Below are 17,253 nucleotides of genomic sequence, written 5' to 3' on the forward strand. Positions count from 1 at the left end.
TATTTGTCATAGCCCAAACTGAAAACACACACACACACACACACACACACGCACACACACACAAATGTCCATCAACAGAAGAAGAGATGAGCAAACTATGGTATATAATATTGCTCATCACTAAAAAGAAACTAATTACTGTTATGTTCAACAATCTAAATGGATCTCATCTGCATTATATTAAACTAGAGGCTTGGTACATAAAAATTCATGCACTGAAGTGGCGTGGGTCCCTCAGCCAGGCCTGCCCCCTCTCACAGTCTGGGAGCCCTCAGGGGCAGGATGCAACCCGGTAATCAGGGGATGGCGATGCCCTCATCATACTGCTGCTGCTGCCACTGCTGGCAGCACAAGCCTCAGGCAGCCCTGGTTACCTGAACCACCATCTAAGGCTTGCCTGTGCCTTGGGCCAGCCCTGGGCAACTGGGGGGGGGGGGGGCCTAAGCAGACTGGGGGACTCCAGAGGCAGGTGCACAGAAGCACAGAGCAGCCAGACCTGCCTGGGGGCAGGCCCAGCTGTTCTGCACACCTGCCACCCCAGGGGGGCTGAGGGGACTGGGCACCACCATCTGGTAGCCACCATGGGTGCCACCATCTTTGTGAGGGCTTGATGGTCAATTAGCATATTTCTTCTTTATCAGATAGGATAAAGGAGCCAGAATCAAAAGGTTAAAGTAGGATTCCATTTGTAGGACAATCCAGAAAAATAGAACAACAGGGATGGGAAACACATAAAAGGTCCCTAGGGCTTGGGAGTAAGGTAAGGGGGTCACTATGATGAGCAACAAAAGGGAATTTTGGTGGGTGATAGAAGAATTTTGTATCTTGAATGGGTGGTGATTACATGACGATGCATTTGACAAAGTTCATAGAAACTATACGCCTAAAAATGAATTTTACAGTTTGTAAATTAAAGAAAATAAATGACCTCATAATAAAGACTATGTCACCCTTTAGTTTTGCATATACCATTACAAACTATTATGTTGAGATTAGAAAAAGCAAAAATAGCCCCTGTTGATTATTTTATGACAATCCTAAAATATGCTGAGAGAGGTCACAATTTTTTACTAAACTCAGAATTCTCACTGTTACTAATCTTTAAAAATAAATGTATTAATCTTACACAATCACTTATACCTTCCTAGTCACCCCAGATACATACCCACTCCCATGTTCCTCTGCTAACTCATTCATTCATTCATTCATTCATTCATTCATTCAGAATTTATTGCACATCAACAGTGTACTTGGCCCTGTTTTAGGGATAGCAAATGTATACTGGCAAACAGGACAGATAAGGTCCCTACTCTCAGGAAGTTTACATTCTAATTAGGAGAGGTGAGTAAACCCATGTGATTTCGGATAGGCATGTGCTATGAAGACAACGAAAGTGTTAGAAGGTTGGAGTGCAGAAATATCACTCAAAGAGAGAGCGACATGTGAGTTAATCAGAAGGGACAACAAGGGGCAAGAAACCTAAATCTGGAGGCAGACTTCTTGGCAAGGGGAACAGTATGTACAGAGGCACCCAGAAGAAAGGGGGGCATGGTTCACCTGAGCCATAGGAAGGTCAGTGTGGGGAATGAGCCAGGAGGAAACAGATACCAAATGAGGTGGGCAGGAGCCTGGTGAGTGAGTGCTTTACAGACCCTCAGGTACTTTAATCGATGCTGTTTGCAGTGAGAAGCAGCCGGAGGGCTTATCAGCCACATAATCTATGTATGTTGTTCAAGGGTCCGTGTGGCTGTTTCTTTAGGGCAGTGGTCAGCAAACCATGGCCCGTGAGACACATGTGACTCTTTGGCCCCTTGAGTGTGGCTCTTCCACAAAATACTACGGTCTGGGCGAGTCTATTTTGAAGAAGTGGCATTAGAAGTTTGAGTTTAAAAAATTCAGCTCTGAAAAGAAATTCAATCGGAGTTCTGTTGATATTTGGCTCTGTGGACTAATGAGTTTGCCAACCACGGCTTTAGGGCATTCAGTTTTCTTCTCTAACTTGAGTATTTGTTCCTTCACTTACATGAGCTACATGGCCTTAGGCAAATCACGTACGTCCTTTCTGATCTTCGACTCCCATATCTGATACTTGGACACTAGCTGCCTTAACGCTTACCCGTATTGGCTCTATCAGGCAGTAAATATCTAACTCTGAGGCTAACTGCAGTCTCATTTCTATTCTCACCTTCCTGTGACACTGTCCCCATCAAATATCTTCCCACGCTCTGACATTTTCAATGTCAGTTTCAGCATTGGTCCACTGCCCTCTTCACATCTTCCCTGTCCAACAGAACCCTGTGCTGTTTCAGATCCTGCTGTTTCCCTGTGCTGCCACCTCTTCCCTCAGCCCCTTTCTCTTTACCACCAAATACACGCCTCCCGAGAGCGAACACTGCACCCACAGCTCCAAGTCTCACCTCCTCATTGCTAACTGGCTCCTTAGCCAAGCACAGTCTGATGCCTGTTCCCACCACTGGACAGAATTCCTTCTTGAAAATTGTCAGCATCCATCTGTCACCAAAGATTCTGTCTCACTCCTTGTCTTTCCAGCCCTATCATCGGGTTTGGAATCACCATCTCTTCCTGGAAGGAAAGGTTAACAGAATAGGCAAAAGGGAAGGATTTTACTCCCAGGGCTGTCACTAACTTCTTTGCAGAGTCCTGGAAAAGACAAGTAATCTCTCTGGGTCTTCGTCTCGGTATCTGTACCCACAGAAGTGCTGGACTTAGAGCATGAGAGCTCTTCTAATTTGGAAGTTATTCTTCCCTGTGGCATCCATGACTGGGCACTACCTTGATCGTTAAACAATTCACTCTCTCCTCTATTAGTATGTATTGCTCATCTTCCAAATTCTTAGAAAAATGCACTGTAAACTGTACTTCAGTCACTATACACATTCTCTGCCTGGGCAACAGTACCCACATCGACCCCCTAAAAAGAGACCTCTCCCGCCTCCAGACCAACAGTCCTACCGACACAGAGAATCCTTCCAATCAGAGACAGCCTGGAACTTAGAACTCATGCAACCAAGGGAAATCCTCACTTCTTCTCCAGGCCCCTTCTTCTTGATCTCTGCATAGCTCTTAATTGCTTGCCATTATTTATAACAAGCAAGCTCATAACATGTGAGTTTTCCACTAATTTTCCATATAGTACTTCTACTCAAATACCAACTCCTCTCCTTTCTCAACAATTTAGTCCTAATGTCATTAAAGCAAGACACAGCAAAATGGATATCCACAGTGGGAGGTATCCAGCTGTGCTGGCCCACCGTGGGGCATGAAGCCCAGGGGTGGCTCTGATGCCAGATGTGGAGAGTGCAGATTGGAGCAGAGGCAGCGTCATTCATGTGTTTGAGTGGTCTAGTGTAAGAGACAGTCAGCGCCCGAGTAGGGTACGAAGGGCATCCTTTGGGGAAGCGTGGCCCTGTGACCCAGAATGCGGAGTTGGACCACAATCACAATCACAGACAGTAGAGCATCTGGAGGGTGGTGGGTGGGTGGGCCTCCCTGGAAAAATGGCTGACTGTAGGACTGGCGTGGGAAATGTACAAGATGGGCCTCACGCAAGAAAGTGCTCGGGCAAGGATGGGAACATGGCAACGGATACAGAAAGCAGCCTGAATGGGTTCCCACTGGCTTAGTCAGAACAATGCGAACATCAAAAATGAGGACAGTGACTAACTATAACCAACCTATAAAAAGATAAGAAACAACGATGCCATGCAGACATGTTATTAAATCAATCAACCAAGTTTGATGCAGAATGTGATGTTTATACAGTTTTAAAGTACCTCTCTTCCCCAAATATCTCCTTCACTGCAAAAGGGAAAGAGGGACTTCACTGTGGAGAAGGCTGTCAGACAGCAACTGAATCGGGTGATCCAAGAGGACAGGTAATGGTGCAAAGGGAATCCGCTCATTACCTAGCAGGAAGCAATGAGAAGAACGCAGCATCACTCTGTAACGTGCCTGCCATAACTGCATCACCTGGACTTACTCATGAGGAAACATGCCACAAACCCAAATGAAGGGACTTCCTAGAAATAACCAGCCTTTAATCTTTGAAAGTGATGTCAAGCCATGAAATTGTCAAAGACTGAAGGACACTAGAGACATGAAAAGTAAGCACAAGTTGCAATTCTGAACTAGATCCTTCAGCTAGCAGAGACTTTATTGGGACAACTGGCACAACCAGAATGGTGACTATGAAGGAGACATTAATTTCTTGACTTTGATGCTTTTATTGTGATTATGTGGGAGAATGTCCTTGTTTCTTTTTAATAGACTTGCAACTTTTCTGTGTGTGATTATTAAAGTTTTTTAATACAAAATCACTCCTACAAAGGCTTCTTCTGTACTGTCTCACGTCTGTCTCCTTTTTCCATTATCCCCAACATCCTGCTCCAGAGGCAGGTTCCTAGCCTATTGGGCTATTGCCATAACTTCTTAACAAGGCTCTTTCTGCTCACATCCATCCCACCACCACCACTGCCTAATTAAGGTTTTTCCAAAGTGCACTTCAGCTCATGCCACTTCCCGTTCCAACATTCCAATAGCTCCTCATTATCTACCAAATCAAGTACAAATTTCTTAGTGTGACTTTCATGTTCCACTCTCTTTTAATTCCAACTGGTCTCTTCCAGGCTTTCTTCCCCCTACCTCCTCCAACACAGCCAACCACACAACACAGCTGGACCACGCAGTGTTTTCTGCCCATCTCCAGGGTTCTGCTCAAGTAACTCCTTCCCCGCCAGGAAGTGCCCACCCCCAGGTGCTGCAAATTGCTTGAGACTAAGCATAAACACCAAGTCTGACCACCATTGCTCCCCATGCCCCATTTTCTAAGACTTGCCTAGATAATCTTTGCCTGTCAGAATACCCAAAGTTGATTTCACCTATTACTCACATGTCATTCTGTTTATGTAGCAACTTTTGTATTTGTTTCAACAACTAATATGCAGGGTGGGGCAAAAGTAGGCTTACAGTTGTGAGTATGTAAAACAAAGGGTTTATTCTTGTATTATTATTTATTATTATATTATTTCCCATAGGAACAACTGTAAACCCACTTTTGCTCCAACCTGTATAAGGTGAGGTTTCATATCTATGAAGTATTCATCATTAATAAACTTAAGTTAAAGCCATGGTTATGAATTCACACCCCCAGTTATTATCTCACACTCTCTAGCTAGGCATTAACTTTTTAAATATTCAAATTACCTTTTGTTTGTCACCTTTCCTTTCTGAGACTAGAGTTTTCTATTTCTTGCATAAAGCACAAGCAACTTCTACCTCTTTTCCACATAAAACTTTAGTCTTGGCCATACCACTAATTGTCATAAATCCAGAGGTTTACAGATCAATTAAGTACATTTTGGCCATATTAATACTTATTATAAATCCAGAGGTTTACTTATATGCAATTATATTTTAGCTTCATCATTACCTTATACAATAAAACTCTTAAAACTGAAAACAAAGTCTATGCTTGACAAGTTTAAAACTAGAAATTCTAAAGTTTAAGATGAAGACATTACCCATTTAACATGCTTATATCTCCTGCACTTTCATTAATAAATATTGGAAAGTAGTCCACAAAAATATACAATTTAATGGCTATATTTAAACATAACCCAAGAGCCAATATTTCCATCTTGATTTGAATTTAGTAAATAAAATGATACATTATTTAGCCACAGAGCTGAAATTTTATCAGTAGATGAGTGATATGAACCTAAAACAACAGTTGGAAACATGGGGGGAGGGCAGTATTATTTCAGAAAAAAAAATTAATGTCATCAAAGCATTAGGGGAAGTGAAGTGTTACTCCTAAATCACGGTGATCAATAGGACTTCTGCTATTACTCTAAATATAACAAAAATAGAAAAGGTCAGACACACCCAGGACTTCGATATTGCAAAAGGCATCAAATCAATAAACAGTAAATATCCAGGTCCTCTTCCAGTGTGTGACCAGGATGAAATCTGCCTGAAGTTGAATGCTTTTGAGTTGGTTTAACTGAAACCATGACTTTTATCAACTTTTTAAGGTACAATGTAAACAGTTCAAAATGTTTAGATCACAAAAGGTGGATATACTAACATATAAACCTAGGATACTTGTGATGATAAAAGCAAAATGCATAAAAGCGCATTATACAGAGTGGTTTATGGATTAAAAAACACTAAAGTTTGTTGTTGTTTTTAAATAAAAGTATCACCACTCTTACCAGAAATACCACAGATGAATGAAAGTAAATGAATCATCAGGAGAAGCAAGTCTCATTTGAAGATCGTTTCTAATAATATTTAGAATACTAACCTGGAGGAATTCTAGGTATACTAGCAACTTCAGAATCAAAATATTATGAGACAAATAAAAAGAAAAGGACAATTCCATCTTTTCATTTTCAAATGACCTAAGTAATCCTTAATAGATTTATTTGTTATAGTAGGCACCAATAATCAATCAATCTCTCCCTCCACCCCAAACCCATCAACCTTTCATTCTTTTCATTACAAAGAGATAGTTACAGCTCAAGGGCTTACTTAGAACATTTACTAAGAGACATGGCAATCTCTGTAACAAGCTTCTTAAATTCTGAAGGTTTGGGTTTATTATAGAAAGGGAATTTCATAAAAAACTAGGGACATTTGAAAATAAACAATAATTGTAGGTTATTTACTAAATTGTTTCATTATATCATGAAAAATGCAGTATATATTAAGATAAATACCTGACTACTTGTCTTGAAACCTACTGAAATATGCCCTTTGAAATAGTGAACTTTATATTCAAAAATCTAAGTCTATGTTAGCACTGCGTTATGATGCTATCAAAGTGACTACCCCATCACCATAAACACCCAATATTATGTCAACAGAAAACCCTGTTTCCAAAAGGAATGGTGTAAATTAAAAGGATAAGAAATTCATAGTAAGTGTCAAACTTTGCACAAAAAAAAAAAAGGATGATCTGATTTTTTAAATCCTGCTTTTCAAAGTAAAGATAGGTCAAGCCTACTGGCTTTTAGTTTTAAATGGTAAATGACTTTTCTATCTGGAATACCCTGGAAACTGCAGAGCTAGATTTGTAATTAAAACATACTTGAAACTATATTAGCAAATGTGTTAAGGGGTGTAGACGCTTAGAGAGCATCTAGTTCAAGTCATTCTCTTTAAAATAAAGAAACTGAGGCTGGGAGACCTCATGACTCACTCAAGGTTAGTTTTGCCGTGTCCAAGCTGCCAGGGGAATGCCAATCTGCATGACACAGCGAGGTCAGTGTCCACCGTGAGCTTTACATTCAGCTTTTGCCATAATTTACTTTACAGTGTGGCACTCAGACATCCATTTGCTGGAAATTATTAACAGATAGATGACTTTTGTCACCACTCTCACAGAATGCCCAGAGCCTGCAAAGTGCAACACACACTTCTCAGCAAAAAAATTACTCATTTTTTGTCAGCTTGAAAATTTAATCTGGAGTAGAATCATTTTTCTTATTTGAATAGGACACTCCTTCCTTGGCATAACAGCCAATAAGGCGAACACAAGTAAAGTAATATCTTTCTTTTTTGTTAACTATCACTGGGTGTACACAACAGCAGAGACCAGGGATTTTCAACTTTTGGAACTCAAGACGCATTTCCCCTCCTAAAATATATTGAGGATACCAAAGAGCTTTGGTTCCTATAAATTATATTAATTTATCATGATTAGAAATTACAGCTAATGTTTATGTTAAATCATTTGAAAATAAGTCATTGTATGTTAACAGATACATTGTATGTGGTGATGTGATGATTTGGAACAAATATATAAACAAACTCTGGTACAACACAGATATGTTGTTGGAAAAAGGTCTTTTTTAATGGTCTTTTCAGATGAGTGCAGATATTATTCTTTGACACTACCTTGAAAATTGACAGTAAGTAGTTTCTTAAAAGTGAGTTGCAATGTGGAATCTGAAAGCATGGATATCCCTGAACTTTTCTTACACTATTCCATTAAAATTCATTGGTCTATCTTCCATTTCCAATGGGTTTTTTACCAATGCATAACTTCTGACCTCATGAAACTCCTGAAGTCTCAGGAACCTCAAACTGTATTTTGAGATCTACTAGAAAACAGTTTAATAGAATTCAACTAAAAAATAAAGAACGCTATAAAACCTACAGCAGTTCCACACTGCCTTGATCCTTTATAATCTTTAATTTATTAATTTATTCAACATTCTCTAACATGGGGTATCATCATTATATATTAAGAAATGGGCAAAACTATTGGATTTTTGGTCCAAAAGGCACAAAATAATGAAGCTTAGACGAGGTTAAATTAAATATTATGACATAGACTAAATTCTAGAAAACGACCTAAATTTCCTCTGATCTTTGAGCCTTTATGCTAAGAAATGATCAAAACAAATAGATTTGGATAATATTCACCAGGAAAAAAACTATAACTATCATCTCTAAGAGACTTCAAATAACATTTGAGCTTTGATATTAATATTTTTGGAAAACATTAACTAGCACACAATACCAGCATATATGTAAATGAATACCCTCTGGCTTTACCCGTGGTCGGCAAACTGCAGCTTGAAAGCCACATGCGGCTCTTTGGCCCCTTGAGTGTGGCTCTTCCACAAAATACCATGGCCTGGGCGAGTCTATTTTGAAGTGGCATTAGAAGAAGTTTAAAAAATTTGGCTCTCAAAAAAAATTTAAATTGTTGTACTGTTGATATTTGGCTCTGTTGACTAATGAGTTTGCAGACCACTGGACTACACTAACACATACAGAATTTTAGAATACTCAAACCGACACCAGATAACACCTCCAGGGCCCACAAATGCAGGGTAAGTTCAAGGTCACTGATTCACAGTAATATGTTTCAGGCTAGGTAATCAGGAGGTGCTTCATGAGTCAACAAAAAAGCATAAATAGAAATGCAGTAGAGACAATGTCTGGTGCCTAATCATAAATTTTTTAATCAGAGTAGAACTTACTCATAAGAATTATCAATAAATAATCTTTAACTATGTACATAACACTCTTTAAAAATTTTGTCGAATTCCATTATCAGGAAGAAAAAGAAAACTAAAAAAAAAAAAAAAAAAAAAAAAAAAAAAAAAAAAAAAAAAAAAAAAAAAAAGGAAAGAATGTGAAAACAGCTTAGATTTAATTAAATTACCAGTCATAGCTAAAATGTATAGAAGGTATGCTTACAAACCAGGTGATATTCAAAGGGCTTCTCATAAATTAAATCTATTTAATTTTCTTTTTTCAGATACGAAAACCACAACCCAGAGAGGGAAAGGGAGGTGCACAAGAACATGAGGCAATTAAGAGGCACAGCTGGGATTTCAACCAGGGCAGCCCTGCTCTTAACTACCAGGCTGCATTCCCTCAGACTAACTCACTGAAAGTAACATCGCTTACCTAAGTATCTACATTATGCACCAAATTTCCTTAAGTAAATCAGAGCACTAGCAGAATACAGGCTGAGTTTGGTTCTGATGAAAGCTAGACTATCTACTGTGCCCTGTTAAAATTTGAATTTAAGAGAGAGAGAGAGGCAGCACTAAAATGTAAGAATGTATCTTTTATGAAATATCTGCTCCCATAAAAGCAAGAGGAGTCAGGTTTTAGACAATGATGAGAAAAAGAATGCACAAATTAAAGTTTTTTTGCTCTTGGTTTGGAAAAAACAAAAACAAAATAGAAGGACAGAGACATAGGAATATACATATAACCTATGGCCTAGTCATATTACCCACAAAATTGTTTAGGAAAATGTCCATATATTCCTAGACGCCAAAGGAACGAACTATATCAAATAAATCTGTTCTTTATATGTCCAATAAAGGAATCATTTATTACAACCGTGTAATAAAAATAGTACTGAAGCGAAGTCCAATGCAAGCATTCATTATATAACTTAGAACCACCCTTTCGTCATATCTACAACCTCTTGTTTTTTTAAATATATCAGTATGCTATCTGCAATGAGGAAAGCCAAGAGATATTTTACAGTAAGTTATGTATGTCTTCTTGCAGATCTTAAGTTATAAATATACCAATTCAAAACGGCAGTAACAGATCTCTTCCAATATGAGTAAGAAAGCAAGACTGTCCACTTAGTAATTTTAGCTGTGCTGAGTCTTTAAAAGCTCTCAAATGTTAAGGAAATCGTTTATTTATATTGAAAAACCACAACTTACATACAATTAACCTAACCAGAAAAGGACAAAGAGAGTGGGAAGCTCGAGGGTAACAGATTTGAGGTTCAATTTCATTTTTCACAGGCAATGAAGTGATTAATAAAGAAAAGACAGAAAGAAAAGAAGTCTAAAACCACAAAGAAACGAATTTAGAACAATTTTAGCGAACCAGTATACAGGTAAAGAAAAAGAAAAAAAAAAAAATATATATATATATATATATATATATATATATATATATATATATATATATATATATATATATATATATATCTATCTGGCACTAGTTTGCTAAAGTAAACCTAGTAACAGGCAGCAGAAAACAAACTTTCCAAAGACCGACAACAGGCAACGTGGCAAACACCTATTCACACTCCTTCAAAATCAACACATCTGTTTTCTCAGAGATTTTAAGAACTTTTTGTTTCTCCATTTTTAAAAAGCAGTAACATTCTACCAACAAGCAGCGGGTGGTGGTGGTGGTGGGGGAATGACGACACTAAATGACCATCCTAAAAATATAACTAAACCAGTAAACTGAAATGTGCTTCATTTGTCAACTGCAAATGGAATGCTAGCCTCTCTCACATGTTATCAAAGCCATGATTTTCAACAAGGAAGAAAAAAAAGCCAACTTACTTGGATACATTTTCTGGAATGTACTCTAGGACCGGGTAGCCGTCGCTTCTCCGAGAGGCCAGGTCACTGTGGGATTTCCACGACTCCACTAAGGTGTTGACAGGAGGAAAGGAGCTCAGGTGTTGGAAAGACTGGTCTCTGGCCGCTCGCGATAGAGAGATGGTACCTTGAGCACCAATCCTGTAGTGAAAGGACTGTCCACCCGAATTCACACCGACGATGGCGGAGGACGGGATGCTGGCCTCGGGGTAGTAGCTCCCGTCGTCTGGCTCCTGCTTGATGCCCACGGGGAAGCCGCTGCCTTCGCAGCCGCCATCGAAGCCGGGCACGGGCGGCCCTAAGATTCCTGATAGAGAGTAATAGTCTTTGTCATCCATAAAGGAAAAGTAGGAGCTATCCATGAAGGGAAACGGGTTCACGGATGGATTCCCTTTGAAAGAGGTGCCCGAACACGAATGCTTGGCCGATTCCTGCTTGATTGGTACTGAGAACGGGGAGGCGGGCGTTGTCTTGCTGTGTCCTCGTAGACACGAGCTGCTGAAAACCCCATCTGGCTCCGGCTTTATGTACGGGACGATGTGCAGCTGGCCCGTCACACCGTTGGAGGTGGCAGTCTCCACTTCCTCCGTCTTGGGGAAGGAGGCCTCGTGAGCACTTTTCTCTTGTGTGTCCGGACTGGAAACGGCGTCCCGGGCCGCCCCGGGTCCCAGGGGGGTGCCCGACGCCGTGTAGCTGAAAGCATTGCTCCCGGGGCTGCAGATGGAGCCCACGGTACTAGCCGTGGGGCTGGAGAGTGTGGATCTGTTATTGGTGTTCGAAGGGCTGGACACGGAGCACCTGGAGTTGTGGACGTTGGCCGGGCTGGACACTGCAGATCGCAGAGGGACGTTGGGGCTGGAGACGGGAGATTTCACGCTGCAGTGACTCGGAGGGCTGGACACGGGGGATTTCCTGCTACTTAACGGGCTGGAGAGGGGCGAGCCCACGTTGCTGGCATGCGCCGGGCTGTGGGACCTGGAGCCGCGGGTCTCGATATTCGGGGAGCAGGTCAGGGGGGTCCCCTGGGTGATGGGGCTGTGCACTGTGAAGTTGCCGAAGCTGGCCGAGGTGGAGGACACGGAGCTGAGGCCAGCGGGGCTGCACGCTGAGGATGCCATGGTCAGAGGGCTGCAAACAGACGAGCTCTTCTCGTGACACAAGAGGGGGCTTTTGACAACCGTGCGCATGACCCCGCCATTCACCGAGCTCCCGGAGTCAGCCAGGAGCGGCCGCAAGGGCCTGCTCATCCCCACGGCGGCGGAAGGACAATGGCCGTTTTCTTTGTAAAATTTCACCAGCTGTTCGACGTTCTGGTAGATCTTTGCCGGACTCACGCTTCCTTGCTGGTTCTGCGGGTCATAGGGGTACTCGGCATCTCTGATGGAATCCATGTAGAGGCCCATGGACTCGGCTACAGTCACGGAAAGTTCCTTAGATTCCAGCTCGGTTTTAATTTCAGATGTTAAAATCCCGGGCCGATTGCTGTCTTGCTGAAGGCAGGGGAGTAGTTCAGGTTTTTCGTGGCTGCTTCCTTGAGTACTGTTGTTTGGAATAGCACCGGAAACACAGCTTACGTTGACAATCTCCATGTAGTTGCTCTCATCGGTCCTCTCGGTAGGCCCCAGGGATGAACGGTCCACGGCCTGAGAAACTTGACCCCACCGTCTTTCCATATCTAGACCTTCCGGGAGACTGTGGTAGCCTTTGGTCTCCATAGCTAACAAATAAATTTATATTAAAAAAAATTGAATTAGAGTCATTTATAACAGCACTCTAACATTATTCTTAATTCCACTTACTAAGCCAGCAATTTTTAACGGGTGTGCTGCAAGATTTTTTAAAACGTGCAATGCCTGACTGTTTTGTCAGGGGCACTGACTTTTTTCTGTTTGATCGTCAAGTAAAAATATGGCAACAGCCAACACAACAACAGCTGTCCAATGTGAATGAATCAAAATTATATATATATATAATCAGATAGAAAAAAATATAACATGATTTTGGGTGTGCCACAGAATTTTAGTAATTAGCATGTGCCAGGAGATGAAAAAGGTTGAAAATCACTGTACTAAGCTATAAGTGCATATTCTACTTATTATAAGCAACGCTTGTATTAAAATTGTTACCTGTCTAGGTGCTGATACAACAGAGCACTGACTATAACTTGTCCAGAAGCCAGACTATAAGAAGCAATTATAAGAAACTATTTTTATCCAATAAAAGAACACATTTCTATAATACAGCCCCTAGAGTTTACAAAGAATATTTACAAATGTTAACTTATTTAATATTTAAAGTAATCCTGGGGACCTTGCGGTAAACAAAAAGGAAACCGAGGACTCAGTGAGGTAGGTGGCTTGCCCAAGGTCAAAGAGGTAAGTGACAAAGGCAGGTTTAAAATGAAATATTCTAACTCCAAAGCCTTTTGAATCTTTGGGGTATATGGAAGATACTTTCCATATCTAAAACATGGCTTTATTAAAAATAATAAGAAAAAGGTAATCAATGCTACCATTTCCCAATATAAAGTTATGGAGTAAATTAGCACAGGAGAAAAAAAAAACACAGTAAGATTGATTGTGATCAAGATAAATGAATGTCAAGTCTAAAAAGTAAAGATTCATCTATCCTGATTAATTAAGATGGTCCAAAGCTCAGAGAGGCTATGTCGGGAATGGCAGAGCTCTTCTCTGCGTTTCAGTCCTGGTGAGAACTGTGATGGGCACCCTGACCTAATGGTGTTCCTCTTGCTACAGAGACTCCTGGCAGACGGACAGTTTCAGTCTCCACTCTAAATGGAAGAAGTTCAAGGTGGGTCCTGACAACTTACGTGGTCATCCATTCAACAAACACCCGGGATGTGCTACATCCTGGGCCTACAGCCGGTCACTGACTCTATGGTGATAAAGAAAACAGGCACCGTCTCCATCCTCAGGGAGCCCAGAGGATTACTGTAGATATACAAGCACATCCATTGGCGCTCTCTCTGTTTCACTGACATAATTATTGTAGCAGGCTATATTTATATAATTCTTATGCATCATATAATTCAGTGCGATACTATAAGCCCTTCACAAACATTAACTCATTTACCCTTATAAATATAAACAATCCTTTAAGATTGGTAAAAGTATTACCCAAATGATACAAGTGGGGAAACCGAGGCATGTGGCACACAGCTAAGTGGCAGAACTGGAATTTGATCCCACGCCCCTCCCTCCATAAGGTTATCTCAACTTGGCTGTTCTTTTGGGCCTGATAATTCTTTGTTGTGGAGATCTGTCCCATGCACTACAAGATGTTTATCACATCCCTGACCCTTTCCCACTAGATGCCAGTAGCAGTCCCAATTGTCCCCGGTTGTGACAACCAAAAATGTCTCGACATTGCCAAATGTTCCCAGAATGGGGGGAGGGAGAGAATACCTCCCACACTCACCACTGAGAACTACCACAATAAAGAAAACTAACTTATTATGAGTAAAAATTTCATTTGCACACTGCACTATATACAGTAAACCTCCTAAAATTATTATGCATTCATTTTTCAAATCCTTTTGGTTGTGTAAACAAACTACGACCCAAATTAAGTTCCTGATCTTAAACGTGCTGTTTCTGCAGATCTGGGCACAAACATGACTTTTGGCCTCTCATCTTTTCTCCCGCTTTGCCACTCACATCTTCATCCTTCCTACCTTCCTCTCATTAAAAAGAGGCTAGGAAGTCCTTGTGTTACAGAACTTGTATTAACTGATATGCAAAAATGATGATGACTCTACCAAATAAATTGGCAATAGCTATGAGAAGGCTCTGCAATGACATTTAATGCCCAAATTGTCTGCATATTATAACTACCTCTAACTTTTCTGTATTCTACAGTAGAATGTAAGGTCCCAGAAGGCAGGAGATTTATAAATTTCACCACTGCATCCCAAGCTAATAGCATAGTGAAAAAAAAAAGTGAACCATTATAATCAATACTCACTAATTTATGACCATAAATTAAAACCTTTCTATTATGTAGCCTCCTTTTACTTAAGGAGCATTATTCTATAATATAAATTCCTAATCACAGAACCCTGGAAAATAAATCAAACTACAGAGGCTGAGGTGGTTATCTTGTAACTCTGGCAAAAAAAAAAAAAAAAAAAAAAAAAAAAAAAAAAAAAAAAAAAAAAAAAAAAAAAAAAAAAAAAATATATATATATATATATTTAGTAAGGATAAAAGCCAAGCAAACGTTGGGAAAAACCACACCTCACAACAACTACCCAGTATAATGGGATAGAAATGGCTATCACTGGCATTTTCTCCTTTTCTAAATACCATTTAGTCATAGTCATAGGTTGAAAAAGACCAGTAAACATTATGTGCTTTCCCAACTTCTACCTGAGAAAATTCTGCCCACCCCATACCAAACTTGAAGGGATGTACATCTAAGATATAGATGTTTTGGCTCCAAATTCATTCAGCACCACAAGTAACAAGGCTGTCTATTCGTGTTCAAAACTGAGCACCTTCTGTGTATCACCACTCACCCCTCAACCCAGTCCCTACACCCATGGCCCTTGTCCAGTAAACTGCACCACCCTCTGCCCAGATGCCTGGAACTCACCCTTGCCTAAGCATCTTTCCTACAGGCCTGCACCGACCCACCCCTTCCCACTGCCACATGGACAGCCTCTTCCTCTCCCCAGGTCCCGGGAAACAGGCCTATCTTCCCTGAGTCTGAAGGGAAATCTCCATGCAGATCCCTCTCCAGAATTCCACAGTTTAAATTCTCTTTCGGGAAGGATGATCACGTACTGCCTGTTTAAAGGTCCCCTGTGGAAATCTGCATGCTAAAACTCGGGCAGCTCCACAGGGCAGAGACCTGTTTCCCTCTGAATCCAGCATTCCCTAGGGGCCACTGCACCCTTCCTGCACAGGACACCTACTGATATTCCAAGGAACATTTTTTCATCACTTTGCCCGTAAGTTGGAATCACAGCTCAGGTTTGTGAATTTACGTGAAGATGTGAAGAGAATCTATATGGGAGATGGCGGGAGAGGACAATCTTAAACTGAAAGCAAGCACCTTATCAACTAACATCACGCAGCTGACCACAACTTTCCAAGTCCTGGTTAGCCATCCTTAAACTACCTTAACAGTAACATAGATAGCCCTGCATTTCACTACGTTATTGACAGGGCTATCATTATAGAATTTGCAACAGGCTTTGCTGAAATCCAAATTAGCTTTGCAGGTATTCTCATCTATCAACCTAATGCAACTCTCCACAAAAAAAAAAAAAGCACAGAGTAAAGGTTGGCAACAGTCAAATAGAAAAACAGAGGACATCAAGCATCTGCATGCGTGGCTTCCGCTGGAAAGACTTTTAAAGATCAGATGTTTTTCAAAAAATAGTTTTATTGAAATATTTTACTCTGAGTTCGCCCTATTATTTTAACTCAACTCCTCTGTAAAGAAATGTATCCGGTTAGAGAAATTTATTTCCTATGTTGTCCAGGAAACCCAAGTTGTTGTCCTTTTGGAATTGGCATAATGACCATGATGGTTTCAAGAGAATTTCGGTCAACTGCAACTTACTAGTGAATACTAAAAATACTAGTTGGTGAATATGATTCTCATAGAACTTACTAGCCACAGGGTAAAGGGTCAGTTTTTTATTACTATCCTATAGTATACTGGTATAGAAACCTAGCTTATATAAAATGAAATTTGTCTCCTTTACAATGAGGATTACAACAGAGACCTTCTCTGGACAAAGTTAAAAAAAAAATTAGAACCCTTTAATTTTCATGCAAATGGCTTCTCCACAAAACATAATGGAAATTTCACATAAGAAAAGTAAGGGCAAGCTCTGCTAGAAGTTCTACCTTAAGCCATATGTATGCTCTTAAATACCATTTTTGCAAAGGAAAAATCTGACTGTAAAATTTTACGTCTTATACCCTGTATTAAATTGTCCCTTTCCATAAGGAAGTAGTTGTTGTTGTTGTTTTTTCAGAAATATTAACAAAGACTCCTGCAAATGTTTATTTTATCTGAAAACATTTTCACTTTTAATATTCCCCAATAGTTCCATTTTAAATGCATCATGTTCTATAGTTATTTCACTATAACATGGCATCTAAAAGACCAGACTCAAGAATTTCACAATTTTCACTGGTTGCATAGTTGTCAAGTTTGTTGTATGTAACTATTTCTCTGTCATCCCCACTACAGAACCATGATTATGTCCCCCTCCTTTACAGATGAGGTAAATGATAGAAACCTGCCCAAGGTCACCTAAGAGAGCAGGAGAACCAGTTAGAACCGCGCACACCTGATTTCTATTCACTCG

At 40.3% G+C, this 17,253-nt stretch overlaps 1 protein-coding gene across 7 annotated transcripts in view; it reads right to left on the minus strand.

Annotated features, from left to right (window-relative positions):
* Positions 1–17,253, minus strand: part of NR3C2 (nuclear receptor subfamily 3 group C member 2) — a 286,816-nt gene that overhangs the window by 266,003 nt on the left and 3,560 nt on the right. For all 7 annotated transcript variants that reach the window (XM_045576264.1, XM_045576263.1, XM_045576265.1 and 4 more), the window contains exon 2: positions 10,869–12,624. In XM_045576264.1, coding sequence (XP_045432220.1) covers positions 10,869–12,622 — 1,754 coding nt within the window. In that variant the 5' untranslated portion in view covers positions 12,623–12,624. The remainder of the gene's footprint in view (positions 1–10,868; positions 12,625–17,253) is intronic.

The sequence above is a fragment of the Pipistrellus kuhlii genome, unplaced genomic scaffold, assembly GCF_014108245.1.
Source record: "Pipistrellus kuhlii isolate mPipKuh1 unplaced genomic scaffold, mPipKuh1.p scaffold_m20_p_8, whole genome shotgun sequence".
In the NCBI taxonomy this organism is placed as follows: Eukaryota; Metazoa; Chordata; class Mammalia; order Chiroptera; family Vespertilionidae; genus Pipistrellus; species Pipistrellus kuhlii.